The sequence below is a fragment of the Pristiophorus japonicus genome, chromosome 7 (genome assembly GCF_044704955.1).
Source record: "Pristiophorus japonicus isolate sPriJap1 chromosome 7, sPriJap1.hap1, whole genome shotgun sequence".
NCBI classification, from domain to species: Eukaryota; Metazoa; Chordata; class Chondrichthyes; family Pristiophoridae; genus Pristiophorus; species Pristiophorus japonicus.
Window position 1 is genome coordinate 150,910,195 of NC_091983.1, and position 16,909 is coordinate 150,927,103.

At 42.3% G+C, this 16,909-nt stretch overlaps 1 protein-coding gene across 3 annotated transcripts in view; it reads right to left on the minus strand.

Annotated features, from left to right (window-relative positions):
- Positions 1-16,324, minus strand: part of fbxl4 (F-box and leucine-rich repeat protein 4) — a 157,331-nt gene extending 141,007 nt beyond the window's left edge. For all 3 annotated transcript variants that reach the window (XM_070885407.1, XM_070885410.1, XM_070885406.1), the window contains exons 1-2: positions 16,177-16,324; positions 5,424-6,019 (exon numbers count right to left, since the gene is read on the minus strand). In XM_070885407.1, coding sequence (XP_070741508.1) covers positions 5,424-5,926 — 503 coding nt within the window. In that variant the 5' untranslated portion in view covers positions 5,927-6,019; positions 16,177-16,324. The remainder of the gene's footprint in view (positions 1-5,423; positions 6,020-16,176) is intronic.
- Positions 16,325-16,909: the final 585 nt, after the last annotated feature.

Below are 16,909 nucleotides of genomic sequence, written 5' to 3' on the forward strand. Positions count from 1 at the left end.
GAGGGGACCTCATAGAAACGTTTAAAATTCTGACGGGTTTGGACAGGTTGGATGCAGGAAGAATGTTCCCAATGTTGGGGAAGTCCAGAACCAGGGGTCACAGTCTAAGGATAAGGGGTAAGCCATTTAGGACCGAGATGAGGAGAAACTTCTTCACCCAGAGAGTGGTGAACCTGTGGAATTCTCTACCACAGAAAGTAGTTGAGGCCAATTCACTAAATATATTCAAAAGGGAGTTAGATGAAGTCCTTACTACTCAGGGGATCAAGGGGTATGGCGAGAAAGCAGGAAGGGGGTACTGAAGTTTCATGTTCAGCCATGAACTCATTGAATGGCGGTGCAGGCTAGAAGGGCTGAATGGCCTGCTCCTGCACCTATTTTCTATGTTTCTATGTTTCTATGTTACCGATCCCTGGGGAACACCACTGTGTAAAACAACAGTTCACCACTACTCTGTTTCCTGTCACTTAGCCAATTTTGTATCCATGCTACCATTGTCCCTTTTATTCCATGGGCTTCAACTTTGTTGGCAAGCCTATTACGTGGCACTTTATCAAACGACTTTTGGAAGTCCATGTACACTACATCAACTGCATTGCCCTCATCAAAAAACTCAATCAAATTAGTTAAACATGATTTGTCTTTAACAAATCCTTGCTGGCTTGCCTTAAATAATCCACACTTGTCCAAGTGACTGTTAATTTTGTCCCCGATTATCATTCTAAAAGCTTCCCCACCACTGAGGTTAAACTGACTAGCCTGTAGTTGCTTGATTTATCCTTACACCCTTTTTTGAACAAGGGGTGTAACATTTGCAATTCTCCAGTTCTCTGGCACCACCCCTATATCTAAGGAGGATTGGAAGATTATGGCCAGTACCTCCATAATTTCTACCTTTACTTCCTTCAGCATCCTAGGATGCATTCCATCCAGTCCTGGTGACTTATGTATTTTAAGTACAGCCAGCCTTTCTAGTACCTCCTCATCAATTATTAGTCCATCCAGTATCTCTACTATCCCCTCTTTCACTATGACTTTGGCAGCATTTTCTTTCTTGGTAAAGACAGGTGCAAAGTACTCTTTTAGTACCTCAGCCATGCGATCTACTCCATGTGTAGGTCTCCATTTTGGTCCTAATTAGCCCCACCCCTCCTCTTACTACCCGTTTACTATTTATATTCCTATAGAAAACTTTTGGATTCCCTTTTATGTTAGCTGCCAATCTATTTGCATACTCTTTCTTTGCCCTCTTATTTCCTTTTAAACTTCCCCTTTGAACTTTCTATATTCAGCCTGGTTCTCGCTTGTATTCTCAATCTGACATGCCATACACCCCCTTTTTCTACTGCATCTTACTCGCTAACTCTTTCATCATCCAAGGAGCTCTGGCTTTGGATGACCTACCTTTCCTCCTCATGGGAATGTACCTCGACTGTACTCGAACCATCTCCTCTTTAAAGGCAGCCCATTGTTCCACCACAGTTTTGCTTGCCAAACTTTCATTCCAATTTACCCGGGTCAGATCTGTTCTCAACACACTGAAATTGGCCTTTTTCCAATTAAGTATTTTTGCTCTAGATTACTTCTTGTCCTTTTCCATAGCTAATCTAAACCTTATGATAATATCACTGTTCCCTAAATGTTCACCTGCTGACACTTGCTCCACTTGACCCACCTCATTCCCCAGAACCAAATCCAGCAATGCCTCCTTTCTCGTTGGGCCGGAAATGCACTGATCAAGACAGCTCTCCTGAACACACTTCAGAAATTCTTCACCTTCTCTGCCCTTTACACTATTACAATCCCAATCTATAGTAGGATAATTGAAGTTCCCCCCATTACTCTATAGTTCTTGCACCTCACTGTAATTTCCCTGAAAATTTGCTCCTCTATATCCTGGTCAGTGGCCTATAGAATACACCTAGTAGTGTAATGGCACTTCTATTACACAGGTTACATAGGATATATGGCACAGAAACAGGCCATTTGGCCCAACTAGTCCATGCCTATGTTTATGCTCCACTCGAGCCTCCTCCCGTCTCTCCTCATCTGAATCTTTCCGCATAACCCTCTATTCCCTTCTCCCTCATATGCTTGTCTAGCCTCCCCTTAAATGAATCTATTCTATACACTTCAACCACTCCTCGTGGTAGCGAGTTCCACATTCTCACCACTCTTTGGGTAAAGAAGTTTCTTCTGAATTCCCTATTGGATTTCTTGGTGACTATTTTATATTGATGGCCTCTAGTTATGCTTTTCCCTACAAGTTGAAACATTCTCTCTGTATCCACTCTATCAAAACCTTTCATAATTTTAAAGGCTTCTCTTAGGTCACCACTCAGCCTTCCTTTTTCAAGAGAAAAGCGACCCAGCCTGTTCATCCTTTCCTGATATGTATACGCTCGCATTTCTGGTTATTATTGTTTTTTTAACTCTAACCAAAATAGATTCAGTGCTTAATTTAATATTCTTTAACTACTTAAAAAAAAAACACAGACAGAATCTCTATATGAATATGTTTAGTGGTAAAGTGTCCCCAGCAGTAAATTCATCCCAACTTTTTATTGTACAGCTAATGGTGTAGAATTATTTTCTTTGCACAAGAGTGACTTTTGACCTCTCGCAGACAGACTGGAATTCCTGCCACCACCATCAAATGTGATGGAGAGTTGTGGTTCTTGAGGCAGGTGTGCAAATAAAACTTCAAAACACTTCTCACAAAGGGCTCAATTTTGGCCAGGAGTTGCTCCAATTTTTTTTGGAGTAGGCTGCTTTTTCTGGCGTAACTTAAAAATCCCCAGTTTTCCCAATCAATTTGCACCAGTGTAACTCACTGGTTACGTTGTTTTTAGGTTTGGTTTTTTTCCCCAAAAGGGGGCATTACCAGCCACCTACACCAGTTCTGTCCATTTAGGCAACTTTGGCCAGCTAATAGTTACTCCATTTCTACTTAGGCCAGCGTATGTGGCCACTTCAGAAAACCCTTGCGGAGAGATAAAGAAATCAGCACAGGTAGGGTACATCAGAGGCCATTTGGCCTGGGATAGGGGCGTAAAGCGGAGAGGACCTGGACCTGAACCAAACAAGTCTTACCCTTAGAAATGTTTGCAAACAAAAACTACTAACAATTCTATAAGAATTAAAAAATTCAAGTCCTACCTTCATCTTCAAACTGCAATTCACCTTTCTGCACTTGGCCTGGGAAGGCAGCGGGCCAGTGCGGGAGGCCACTCGGCCTGGGCTGGGGCGGACAACGCACCTGAAGGTCACTCGCCCTAGGCCATAGGCGGGAGCAAGTGAACTGGCCGGCAATGGGACTTAATGGAGAGGCTGCAAGCAAATCAACGGAGAAGCTGGGGGCAAGGAGTGAGTGAACTGGCCGGCGTCGGGATTCAACGGAGAGGCTGCAAGCAAATCAACGGAGAGGCTTGGGCGGGCGGGGGAGGGAGCTGGCAAGCATCGGGGGCCACAGAGAGAGAGAGGCTGCAATTCTAGATAACAGCAGTAAACACAGTTGAATAAATCAACAGGGAACTTTGATTCAGTAAAAGTAGAAGTGGCTTTTCATTTCCGTTGCAAAGCTATATTCGAACGCAAACATATAGAAGTTCCCACCCCGTAAATATCGGGGCCTTTATCTCACAATCACTGTATTTCAGACACTTCTCGTTTTGCAAGGTGTAGTTTATGAAAAGTTCATATTAACTAGAATTCTGAATTATTCGTGCTCTGAGAAATGAGTGAAATCAGAAAGTCTAGTATCTTCTGTTGGATGAATTACTTGCAAGAAGTAACCCCTGAGTGAATTGATGAGTAACAAGAAAGCAAGATATTCTACCTCAGAAATTCGGTCGCGAAGACACAAACAGCTCTTTAATGGCCGATTGCCAACTCACTGCGCTACTGCGCATGCGCAGACATCACCATTCTCCACTGCGCATGTGCAGATGTCCCGGCACATTTTCTAGCGCAGAACGCAGGCTCCACCCCCCGAGTCGACTGGTCACACTGCGCGACTGCAGTGAAGAGGCCAGACAGCGGCCAAAGTTGCAACATTTTTTTCCAGCGCATCTCCGAACGTACATAAGCGGCGCAACTCTGGTAAGTGCACTGAAAAATGGGCTCGGCCAAAATTGAGTAAGTGTATTCAGGTTAGATCCCAATGGCGTTTAGTCTCTTTACTGAATTCACGCTACTGTAAGAGGCTTAACTTCTTTTTATCTCTTATGGCTATTCCTTCCTATATCAGAAATTCTATCTCAAGGAAAATACTCGAGAAACAACTGTAGCCTGCCAACACCCAGTAAAATTCCATTATAGTAAATCCCAATTTACAGAGAAGTCCTACAGTATATTTTGGTTACTGGATTTCAGGGCTATTGAATTAAGGATAAATGCTGCTAATCTCCTTAACCTTGCAATTGATATCGATCTTGGTCAGAGCATCAGGTAAAACATACAGTGAAATGTCATAAAAGCCCCAGACCAGAACAAAGAAGAACAGGCACCTGAGTTCTGATAAGATTTGTAAAATATCATATTCAGACTGACCCATTACCTATCAACCAAAAGTAGGGTTCGAAATTAAGGCTGCAGACAACAGGACTATTGTCAAACAAGCCTTATACTAAAATGAAAGGCAAGACAAAAACACATGTCCATATAAACACATACACAGTAAACAAGTTTAGTTTCACTGAAGTTGGCTAGTTTTACTTACTGCAACACATCATGTTGTGTAAATAATTTTTAAAATACTGTGCAGATTATTTTTCAATGTTATTCTTCATTGAAGTGTTTCAAGTTCAGTGTTATGATAGCAGTAGCAATCATATTACTGTAAGGCTATCAGAATTTGTACTCAATAATACTAAAAGAGCCACAATACTCATATTAAAGATCTCAGGGAAGTTTCACTGGAAGGCCGAATATCCTCCCTTATCTGTACTTATCTATGGGATTTTTGTGAACTTTCAATTTTCATAGTCCTGCCTATTCAATCTATTTTAACAATTGGATAGTGGGGCACAATTATTTCTATTCTATTCACTGAAAAGAAACGGGATGGATAAATAGAATTAGCACTTTTTAAAAAAATGGGCAAAGAATGTGTATTTTTGTGCAGAACTACTGGAAAAGAACTGGGAGACAGGATTATAATCTGAAGAGATTGACACCTGTATACATTTCAAGCATGTTACCCAAGGAGCTGACTGTCACTTGACACAGTAAATGCTGGCCATCAATGGGATCATTCAAAAAAGCATATGGACAGATTCTACTTTCATTGGTTCCCCCATAGCTGATTCTGTGTATGTTCTTCCTCTCCCCAAAAAAGAGTTGTGGGAAAATGTTACACACAACTAAAACACACATTATTTAAATAATCAATGAGTTGTCACAACTTCTGAAGTTATCTTTACCTAATTTCTGGAGGAGGAGTCTGGGAGTAAGGATTTGCTGAGCAAGCCAGGATCCTAACAATTGCCCCAGGGTGATACGTTTCCATTACATCAATAGCTGTTGGATACACGGCCTCCTCAAATACCAGTTCGACATATTCCTGGCTCTGAAAACTTCGAGGAGTCCTTCTGAATGGCAGAGGTGAACTCGGGCACTTTTCCCACCACCTCCCATATGTCCGAAACACAGCGGTCTGTGTGAAATCGCCAGAACTTGGGTAAACGTTGGGCAGTCCAGACAAATTCCACATAGTGTAGGACAAGCTGTTCTCACTGCCATACTGAGAACTGAAGTCCACCACTTCTTTGGCGTGCTGCCCCACTTCAACGCTGAGAGGTAGGATGCGGTTGCTCGACTCAATAGCTCGTCGACTGTTCATTATTTCTCCTCTTGTACCAGATCTGGCTCTACGCCGCAGGCAAATATAATAAAACATACTCAAAAATGTTAACATAGGATACATTGAGGTTAGTTTTGGTGTTCCCAGCACAGCAGATGCCTTGTTTTCCCTCAGCACCGTGTTTTACTTCTTCGCTCACATTAATGCAGCTCAGCCCTGTGTGCATTAAGCAGAAAAAGTCTGTCAAGGTGGTAATCAAAATTAAAATTTATCTTCCTCTTTAGCAATATTCACAAAAATCTATCAGATTAATTGTTTAATTAACTTTAACACTCAGAACATCACAATAAGATTTTAAAATCCCTCCACGGCCTCGCCCCTCCCTATCTCTGTAATCTCCTCCAGGCTCCCCCTCCCCCCTCTAATTCTGCCCTCTTGAGCATCCCTGATTATAATCGCTCAACCATTGGTGGCCATGCCTTCTGTTGCCTAGGCACCAAGCTCTGGAACTCCCCATGTAAACCTCTCCACCTCTCTTTACTCCTTCAAGACACGCCTTAAAACCTATCTCTTTGACCAAGCCCTGCGTTAATTTCTACTTATGCGGCTCTGTGCCAAATTGTTTTCTCTCATAATATTCCTGTGAAGCACCTTGGGATGTTTCACTATGTTAAAGGTACTATATAAATACAAGTTGTTGTTGTTGATTAAGCCACTGACCATGCATTTATCCTGAATATTTTCAAAATATTATGGAAAAACAACATCCTAGAAATTTGACCCCCTTGTTTGGTAAAGATCTAGGGGTAGAGTGTTTGCTTTGGCCTCAAACGGCAAATTGCGCTCAAAATTGTGCTAGTTGTCCGAAGTAAAGTTATGGTTCAAGTTTCCGCTCAAACTCATTTGTGTAATCACAAATGTAAAACCTTCCATGAACCAGCGCTATTGGGCAGCTTTAGAATTGTTTTTTTTTGTTCGCTAGCATTAAAAAATATTCCTTGATATATTAAAGAGTGGTAACTTGGTGCAGTTTGATTAATACAGCTGAAAATGGGTTTAGCACTGAAAAATAAGCATTTTGAATAAGAAAGTCTAATCCACCACCTGTGCGTAACTTGGTTTTAAATCACTGAAAATGAATTTAAAAAACTATACAGAACTATTTACTGGTTTCATTTGTGTACAGTAGTTAGTTTCTTAGTAAATTAAATATTTTTTAATATTTCAAAACTTTTAAAAAAGGTGCTTACTAGTGCCTGTGCGCCTAAAAAAAGTTTTATTTTAAGAGCCTTCTCAAAGGGCCGCAAACGGTCACAATTGGTGAAAACTCACAATGGTGATTAATGCGATCTGGTGGTGTGGCCAGTTTTGGGAGCGGGGCCAACTTCCAGAGCAATGATTTTTTAAAACTAGCGCAAAAGATCGCAGAAGCTTGATTTGCTCTGGGCGTAACTTGTGCTTGAAATTCTTCGATCTCTTATGCTGGTTTGGCCGATTTTGAACGAATTGCACTGAAAAAGCAGCACACCCTAACGGAAACTCTACCCCCTCATGTATTCACTGGGTGAGAAAAAAACTTTAAGTAAACTGAACTACTTTTTTTTGGAAGTAAGTAGTCAGTGAGATGGCAAAGACAATGTCAATAGCAGGTGAAAAGCAACAAGTAACTCATATATACAAAACACTATCAAAGCAGAAGACATCCCAGGTAAGCTGGGGGGAGAATCGGGAAGCCAAGATATACACACAGAGTTTTCTGTTCTAGATGGGCTTCTCAACTGGAATAATGCAGTATAAACATGATACCAGTCTGAGAGCTGCAGTATCAGTTGTGCAGTTAAGAGATTGCAGGGAGCGTTATTTCCAAATGTATTTTAATCAATAACGATAAAATAAACAGGTTTAGAAGGACATTGTATAGAGGCAATGCTTTGTTTTTCTTCTCCCGAAGCCCAGAATCTTCTGAACATCTGTTCTGGTAATTACTTAATCCTTGCAATGCTACACAAGGGTCACATGGATTATTACCAACAGTAACTGTAACGATGTGTAATTTAAAAGCTCTAAACACATGTTGGTACATAAATATGCACGTTATATTTAGAGCACGCTCCAGAGGCCACTGAATGACACACAAGATTTCTCTGACCAGCAATAAGTACGAAAACAACAAATAAAATGTTTTTAAAGTATTAAATACAGAACTGGCCAGTTAAATTCTGAACAATCTGTTAAGTTTAGTACAATTATGAATAATGTAGATTTTTCAGATCACAGAGTGAAAAATAAATCTGAGACATTGCTTACCAAATCAAAAGAACCAATTTAACTTTTACTGTTTTCTATTCTATTTACATTGAAAAAAACGTATTTAGTGGCAATGATTCCCCATAGTAAAAGGGAAAAAATAAATATGCCTGGTCATATTAAATTAACAGTTTAACTTTTATTTACCAATATACACAAAATATACAAAGTACTGTAGACCCAAGGAAGCTATGAAGCCAGAAATCACTGGCGCTATGATTTATTATAAGGTATAAAATATAATGGTCAATGTGATCACATTTAACATGGATCATATTTCATCAGGGAACACTGCACAATACGGGAGCATTTACCAAGTAGAATATTGCTGGAGTTTCATAGGAATTCCCATCGACTTGTACAACGCGGTATAAATCGGTATTCCAATACGCTTTACTAGGATTACCTCTTGAATTGAAATAGATCCTTAAAAGTTCTCCCCTGCACAAATGTCAGAAAGTGCATGTTATGTTTTTATCCTTTCAAGTGAAACTCAATGTTGAAGAACCACAACAAGCTCTGGCATCGATGACAATGTTTGTTCTTCACAAATGTTAATGATGTATCAAAAAGGGGTAGGCTTGTTGGGCCTAATGATCTTTTCATGTTCCAAACTTAAAAATAACCTTTGATTTGATTTTGCCCTGATAAATATGTAAATCAAATGCAAATAAATTTAAAAATACAGATAATAAGAACATAAGAAATAGGAGCAGGAGTAGGCCGTATGGCCCCTCGAGCCTGCTCCGCCATTTAATACAATCATGACTGATCCGATCATGGACTCAGGTCCACTTCCCTGCCACTCCCCATAACCCCTAATTCCCTTATCGATTAAGAAACTGTCTATTTCTGTCTTAAATTTATTCAATGTCCCAGCTTCCACAGCTCTCTGAGGCAGCGAATTCCACAGATTCACAACCCTCTGAGAAGAAATTTCTCCTCCTCTCAGTTTTAAATGGGCGGCTCCTTATTCTAAAATCATGCCCTCTAGTTCTAGTCTCCCCCATCAGTGGAAACATCCTCTCTGCATCCACCTTGTCAAGCCCCCTCATAATCTTATACGTTTCGATAAGATCACCTCTCATTCTTCTGAATTCCAATGAGTAGAGCCCCAACCGACTCAACCTTTCCTCATAAGTCAACCCCCTCATCTCCAGAATCAACCTAGTGAACCTTCTCTGAACTGCCTCTAAAGCAAATATATCCTTTCATAAATATGGAAACAAAAACTGCATGCAGTATTCCAGGTGTGGCCTCACCAATACCCTGTATAATTGTAGCAAGACTTACCTGCTTTTATACTCCATCCCATTTGCAATAAAGGCCAAGATTCCATTGGCCTTCCTGATCTCTTGCTATACCTGCGTACTAAGCTTTTGTGTTTCATGCACAAGTACCCCTAGGTCCCACTTTACTGCAGCACTTTGCAACCTTTCTCCATTTAAATAATAACTTGCTCTTTGATTTTTTTTCTGCCAAAGTGCATGACCTCACACTTTCCAACAGTATACTCCATCTGCCAAATTTTTGCCCACTCACTTAGCCAGTCTATGCCCTTTTGCAGATTTTGTGTGTCCTCCTCAAACATTGCTTTTCCTTCCATCTTTGTATCGTCAGCAAACTTGGCTACGTTACACTCAGTCCCTTCTTCCAAGTCGTTTAGATTGTAAATAGTTGGGGTCTGCAGCACCCCACTCGTTACTGATTGCCAACCCGAGACCCAATTATACTTTTTCTATGACTCTGTAAAAGCAGGTTTCAGCAATTATTTCTCTGCATGAACAATTATTACTCAAGAAGTGTTTGTACAATGTAACCGTAATAGTATTCCAACCGATGCTGCCTGTTTGCAAGGAAGTATTGCTTTTTAATCATCATGTAGCATCAGTCTATGTGCAGTATTTCCTTTCAAAAGCAGTTTAACAATACTTATTAAGGGTACAGTAGCGTAGTGGTTATGGTATTCTGTCAAACAACCCAGAAGATGCGAGTTCAAATCCTATTAAAACAAGCTGTGAAATTTGATTCAATAAATCTGGTAATTTGTGGGCTGGCACCAAGAAAATAATCACGAAAGCTGCCGGGTTGTCACTTAAACCCAACTGGTTCAATAATGTCCTTCAGAGAAGAGAGCCTGCTACACCTGCCCAGTCTGCCCTACATATGACATCACATTACCTGTATATGGTTGACTCTTAATGCCCCAAGGGCAACTAGGGTTGGGCAACAATGCTTTGCCAGTGTCACCCACATCCCAAGATAAAATTTTGAAAAGCTTAACATAGCATACACATGTAAAAACACAAAGCAAAACAGAGTCATGCAAACCATGTTACTTCTCATGAGTTTAAAAGATACATACACTGTTATGCATATACTTAGATTTAAAAGTATTTCAACTTACAATGACCATACCCTTGAAAATTTGAACTTCTGTGTGTTTCCTCGAATTAAGGGGACAAAATACTTCTGCCATTTATAGAAGTATGGCCACTTGGAGCAAATATTAAAGCTGTAATTTAATCTTAGGTAGCTGATGATTTATCATAAGTCACAAGAGCAAAGCTCAAGTGTTTTCCAGATATCATCTGAACCCTGAGATTAAATTATGACCTTACATATGCTGTTTAAAACCTGTACTTTTTCTAATGTGTAGTTTAAATAACTCTGTAGAGTGTGGATAAACAGAGATACCTATGGGTTCAAATGCACAATTCCCTGAAAGTGCAGATGCAGGTAGTAAAAGTCTTAAAAATGCCAACAGCATTTTGAGTTTTATAAATTGTCCTTAGAGTGCAAGAGTAAATAAGTAAGAAATAATTTGTACAAAACATTGATAAGGCCACGTCAGAGGAGTGAGCAGTTTTGGGTGACCCTTTACATTAAAGTCAGTGTTCAGCATAGATTCACCACGATGATGCCAGGAATGAGAAACTATAGTTATGAGGAGACACTTGAGATACTGGGACTATTTATAGTGGAGCAGAGAAGGTTAAGAGGAAATTTAATACAGTTTGTTTTGATAGAGTAAATAGGGAAAGACTGGTTTTAAGATCAGCGATGAAAGATCACCGCTTTCAAATTATGACAGAGAGGTGTTTAGGAGAAAAGTCTTTAAGCAAATCTGTTGGAGCATGAACTGTTTTGCTACAGGGAATGTTTGAGGCAGAGACCATCATATCTTTTAAGGAAAACTTGGATAAATATTTAAAGCAGAGGAAGATACAGGGATATTGGGAAAAAGCAGGGAAGCGAAATTGGCAAAAATCTGGTCAAACTAGGATGGGCTGAATGATCTCCTTCAATGTGTAAACTTGTACAGTTCTAAATGAAGAATGATATGGAAATTAAATGTAGTGCTGAAATTACAGCAAAAATGTACAGCAAATAATGGCATTATTTCAAACTATCAGAGTATGACCCATCTTACAGTATCACAATAATCAAGCAGCTTTAAGCTTGAATGTCAGCCTTGGTTGTCTTTTAAATTCACCATCACTAAAGTTCCACTAATTTTTGGTCAACCAGCAATGTACTCTGCAGTGGAACCAAGGTTTGACACTCACAGAAGAGATATTGTGGGTGTAGGCAAATGGACCAGCAGTTTCCTGGGTCAGATTTGTCACCCCTTTTAAATTATTGCTACTATGTTTGTCTGCTTTCAGTTAGGAGGAACCTCCCCAATTCCCCCATGATGATAGTCAATGCTCCACAAATTTCCATCCAGGTCTCCTTTCAATACCTCTCCTTCAGGCACACACCATTAATCTGAGGACACTAAAATCAACAAACGCATCAAGTTTCTCGGCCACATGATTTCAATATACTTTAGGACATTGGGTGTATTTCAGAAGCTGGGATAGCATGTTGATCTTATCCTCTCCAATGAATTATTCAACAGAATATTCGTTTAACATTTCAACTTTTTTGTATTAATTTCACTACAAGTATTTACCTTTAAGATTCTAACTTTCGCTCTAACTATACTTTTGTGCATGTGACACCAGAAGAAAATTTTAGTGCTGTGCCTAATTGTTTGACTTGTACCCCTCTCTAGAATTCTCCTGCACTCTAATATTTTTTATCTTAATTTAGCAATTTCTAGACTCCTTCCATAATTCGTCCCTCATTTTCCTCTGTAGGCTTTTCCTTTTTTTTTTAATTCCTACTTTAACTGACCTAGTCAGTTATTCAGTTTGGAGACCACCAAGCTGTGTGATCCGATAAAGATCATAAGTGAGACTGTATTCAAAGGGATCATAAGTAGATGCGGGAGGAAATATAATTACAATAGAAACATAATTTAAATGGCATTGATAAAATGGAATTCAATGTGTATAAATGTATGGTAATACTCAATGGAACATATAACAGGACATGTGAATACACAATAAATGGTACTCAGTAAGATAATGGGACTAAAGGTAGATAAATCCCCTGGACCTGATGGCTTGCATCCTAGGATCTTAAGAGAAGTAGTGGCAGGGATTGTGGATGCATTGGTTGTAATTTACCAAAATTCCCTGGATTCTGGGAAGGTCCCAGCAGATTGGAAAACTGCAAATGTAACACCCCTATTTAAAAAAGGAGGCAGACAAAAAGCAGGAAATAATAGACCAGTTAGCCTAACATCTGTGGTTGGGAAAATGTTGGAGTCTATTATTAAAGAAGCAGTAGCAGGACATTTGGAAAAGCAAAATTTGGTCAGGCAGAGTCAGCATGGATTTATGAAGGGGAAGTCATGTTTGACAAATTTTCTGTAGTTCTTTGAGGATATAACGAACAGGGTGGATAACGGGGAATCAGTGGATGTGGTGTATTTGAACTTCCAGAAGGCATTTGAAAAGGTGCCACATAAAAGGTTACCGGAAAAGATAAAAGTTCACGGGGTTGGGGGTAATATATTAGCATGGATAGAGGATTGGCCAACTAACAGAAAATAGAGCGTCGGGATAAATGGTTCATTCTCTGGTTGGCAATCAGTAACTAGTGGGGTGCCGCTGGGACCCCAACTATTTACAATCTATATTAACGACTTGGAAGAAGGGACTGAGTGTAACGTAGTCAAGTTTGCTGACGATACAAAGATGGGAGGAAAAGCAATGTGTGAGGAGGACACAACTCTGCAAAAAGACATAGACAGGCTAAGTGAGTGGGCAAAAATTTGGCAGATGGAGTATAATGTTGGAAAGTGTGAGGTCATGCACTTTGGGAGAAAAAAATCAAAGAGCAAGTTATTATTTAAATGGAGAAAGATTGCCAAGTGCTGCAGTACAGCAGGACCTGAGGGTACTTGGCAATGAAACACAAAAGGATAGTATGCAGGTACAGCAAGTGATCACGAAGGCCAATGGAAACTTGGCCTTTATTGCAAAGGGGATGGAGTATAAAAGCAGGGAAGTCTTGCTACAGTTATACAGGGTAATGATGAGGCCACACCTGGAATACTGCATGCAGTTTTGGTTTCCATATTTACGAAAGGATATACTTGCTTTGGAGGCAGTTCAGAGAAGGTTCACTAGGTTGATTCCGGGGATGAGTGGGTTGACCTATGAGGAAAGGTTGAGTAGGTTGGGCCTCTACTCATTGGAATTCAGAAGAATGAGAGGTGATCTTATCGAAATGTATAAGATTATGAGGGGGCTTGACAAGGTGGATGCAGAGAGGATGTTTCCACTGATGGGGGAGACTAGAACTAGAGGGCATGATTTTAGAATAAGGAGCCGCCCATTTAAAACTGAGATGAGGAGAAATTTCTTCTCAGAGGGTTGTAAGTCTGTGGAATTCGCTGCCTCAGAGAGCTGTGGAAGCTGGGACATTGAATAAATTTAAGACAGAAATAGACAGTTTCTTAAACGATAAGGAGATAACGGGTTATGGGGAGCGGGCAGGGAAGTGGAGCTGAGTCCATGATCAGATCAGCCATGACCTTATTGAATGGCGGAGCAGGCTCGAGGGGCCATATGGCCTACTCCTGTTCCTATTTCTTATGTTCTTATGTTCTTATTTTGGATTCCATCAATTATCTGACAAGAATACATCTTCAAATGCCTCCTCTGAAGGGAGGCTACCATTAATTTATTGGAAGGCTGGTCTATGCCAATGGAGAAGAAACAAAAATAAACACGCTACTAAATTATACAAATGAAATAATACAAGATATGCCAGTCATCAAATAAACCAGCAAATACCAAATGCGAGTGCTCTAAAGCTTGAAGCATGCACTGGCTGCCAATCTTATCCATCCTGAACTTGTGGATTGAGTGTAACTATTGACCAAATGTTATTAACATGACCTTAACTATCTTATATAAATATTGCCTTAAAACACTAAATGTCTCTAGATTGACAGTATGGGGGCCATAAAAAGAGCGGCGGACGGCCTCTGGAGCAGCGTGGTGGCCCTGACCTCCGAGAGACCATCAGCATCAGGTCGGGGCCGTAAAAGGAGTGGCATCTTCCACCATTTAAAATGAGTTGGTCAGTCACCTGAGTACTAATTTTTAGTGTGGAAACAAGTTATCCTCGACCCCGAGGGACTGCCTACGATGATGATGAATTTAAATTTACAATACAAGAGTTCTTAAAAACAAGAAAAATAAGTTCAATGGGGAATGGGGAAATAACAAAAACTAATTTTAAATCACCTGAATCACCTGAATCACTTGTCACGATCATTTGTTGAAATCAAGCCTGGAGTTACACTCCACAGTGCCATCTCGAAACCCGGGGGGTTATACTGCCACTTCTGCACTGATGAGAACCCCAAACTCACTTTGCATCGATGCAACAGTGGCAGTATAATTTGGCACCTTGAAGGGGCTTAATAACGGACGTTAAACAAAAGGTTCCTTTTACTTTGACATGAATTCTTGAAAAAGGACAGGCCTTTTTAAAATACAGTGCTGGCCTCTTTTTGTTTAATCGACTTGGGATTACGGTGATGCAACTTGGGGTGCAGCCGGTCACACAGCGCGGGTGCACAAGCTGGCGCAGTGAGGCAGGGACCGGGCAGAGACCGGGCACCAGGCAGAGGCCGGGCACCAGGCAGGAACTGGGCAGAGACCGGGCAGGGACTGGGCAGAGACCGGGCACCAGGCAGGGGCCGGGCACCGGGCAGGAACTGGGCAGAGACCGGGCACCAGGCAGAGATCGGGCAGGGACCGGGCACCAGGCAGAGACCGGGCAGGGACCGGGCACCAGGCAGAGCCCGGGCAGAGACCAGGCACCCGGCAGAGACCAGGCACCTGGCAGGGACCGGGCACCAGGCAGAGACCAGGCACCTGGCAGGGACCGGGCACCAGGCAGAGAACTGGCAGGGACCGGGCACCAGGCAGAGACCGGGCAGAGACCAGGCACCAGGCAGGGACCGGGCACCAGGCAGAGACCGGGCACCAGGCAGGGACCGGGCACCAGGCAGAGACCGGGCAGAGACCAGGCACCAGGCAGAGACCGGGCACCAGGCAGGGACCGGGCACCAGGCAGAGAACTGGCAGGGACCGGGCATCAGGCAGAGACCAGGCACCAGGCAAGGACCGGGCACCAGGCAGAGACCGGGCAGGGACCGGGCACCAGGCAGAGACCGGGCAGAGACCAGGCACCAGGCAGGGACCGGGCACCAGGCAGAGAACTGGCAGGGACCGGGCATCAGGCAGAGACCGGGCAGAGACCAGGCACCAGGCAAGGACCGGGCACCAGGCAGAGACCGGGCAGGGACCGGGCACCAGGCAGAGACCGGGCAGGGACCGGGCACCAGGCAGGGACCGGGCACCAGGCAGAGAACTGGCAGGGACCGGGCAGAGACCAGGCACCAGGCAGGGACCGGGCACCAGGCAGAGACCGGGGGACCAACGCGTCGGGGAACGCCGGCCCGGCTCCGGGTAAAAGCTGGTGGTCGCCAACAATCGAGCAGGGGGCCGCCCCAGCAACACAGGGGCCCTCTGTCAGCTCACAAACACACAGCCAGTGAAGACCCGAGTCTTTGGGGGAGGGGGCTCTGGGGTCCGCCACACATACAACGCATCCCCCACCCCTCCTCAAAAAAACATCCACATTACTTGTACCTGTCGTTCAGCATTTACAGCCGCTGCGTATCTACGTGCTGATCAGACGATCGGTTTAATAAGCAAGGTTTATCCATCTTTAATTCAACCACAAGCCTCGCTAGGTTTTTTTTGCTCTGCTCGCTTCCGAATGTAAACATGTCACCTACATCCGGGACCTCCGAGTGAGAACGGCAAAGCATGCCGGGAGTTGAAGTCTTGATCCTGGACAAATGGTGAAGACCTGAAACATTAACTATGTCCATGTTCCGCTCTTCACAGACGCTGCCTGATCCGTTGCTTCCAGCATTTTCTGTTTTTATTTTAGTAAAGAGAACGAGAGGGGGAAGCACTTTGATTTTTTTTGTAAGCCCATTCTTTTGAACATGCTTTTCAAAATAAAGTCAATTTGCAAAGATTTCACTTTTAGCTCACCTTTTTAAAGAGATTCTTGACCTGCTGTGTCTATGGATATGATAGCAAGGAAGGTGATTGGTATAGTATGTGTTATATATGTAAACTTGTATTTACTCTGTATAGCCACCAGAAGGCTTATTCCCTGGAGTCCCAAGAGATCCCATAATCCCTTGAGATCACAGGTATTTAAGGAGGCTTCACAGGTTGGAGAGGCACTCTGGAGACCTGCAATAAGAGACTAAGGTCGCACTTTACTTTGAGCTCACAGTGTTCAGTCTGACACTTTCTCCATACACAACAACTGGCGACGAGATACAGATAGCGAACCCAAAGATGC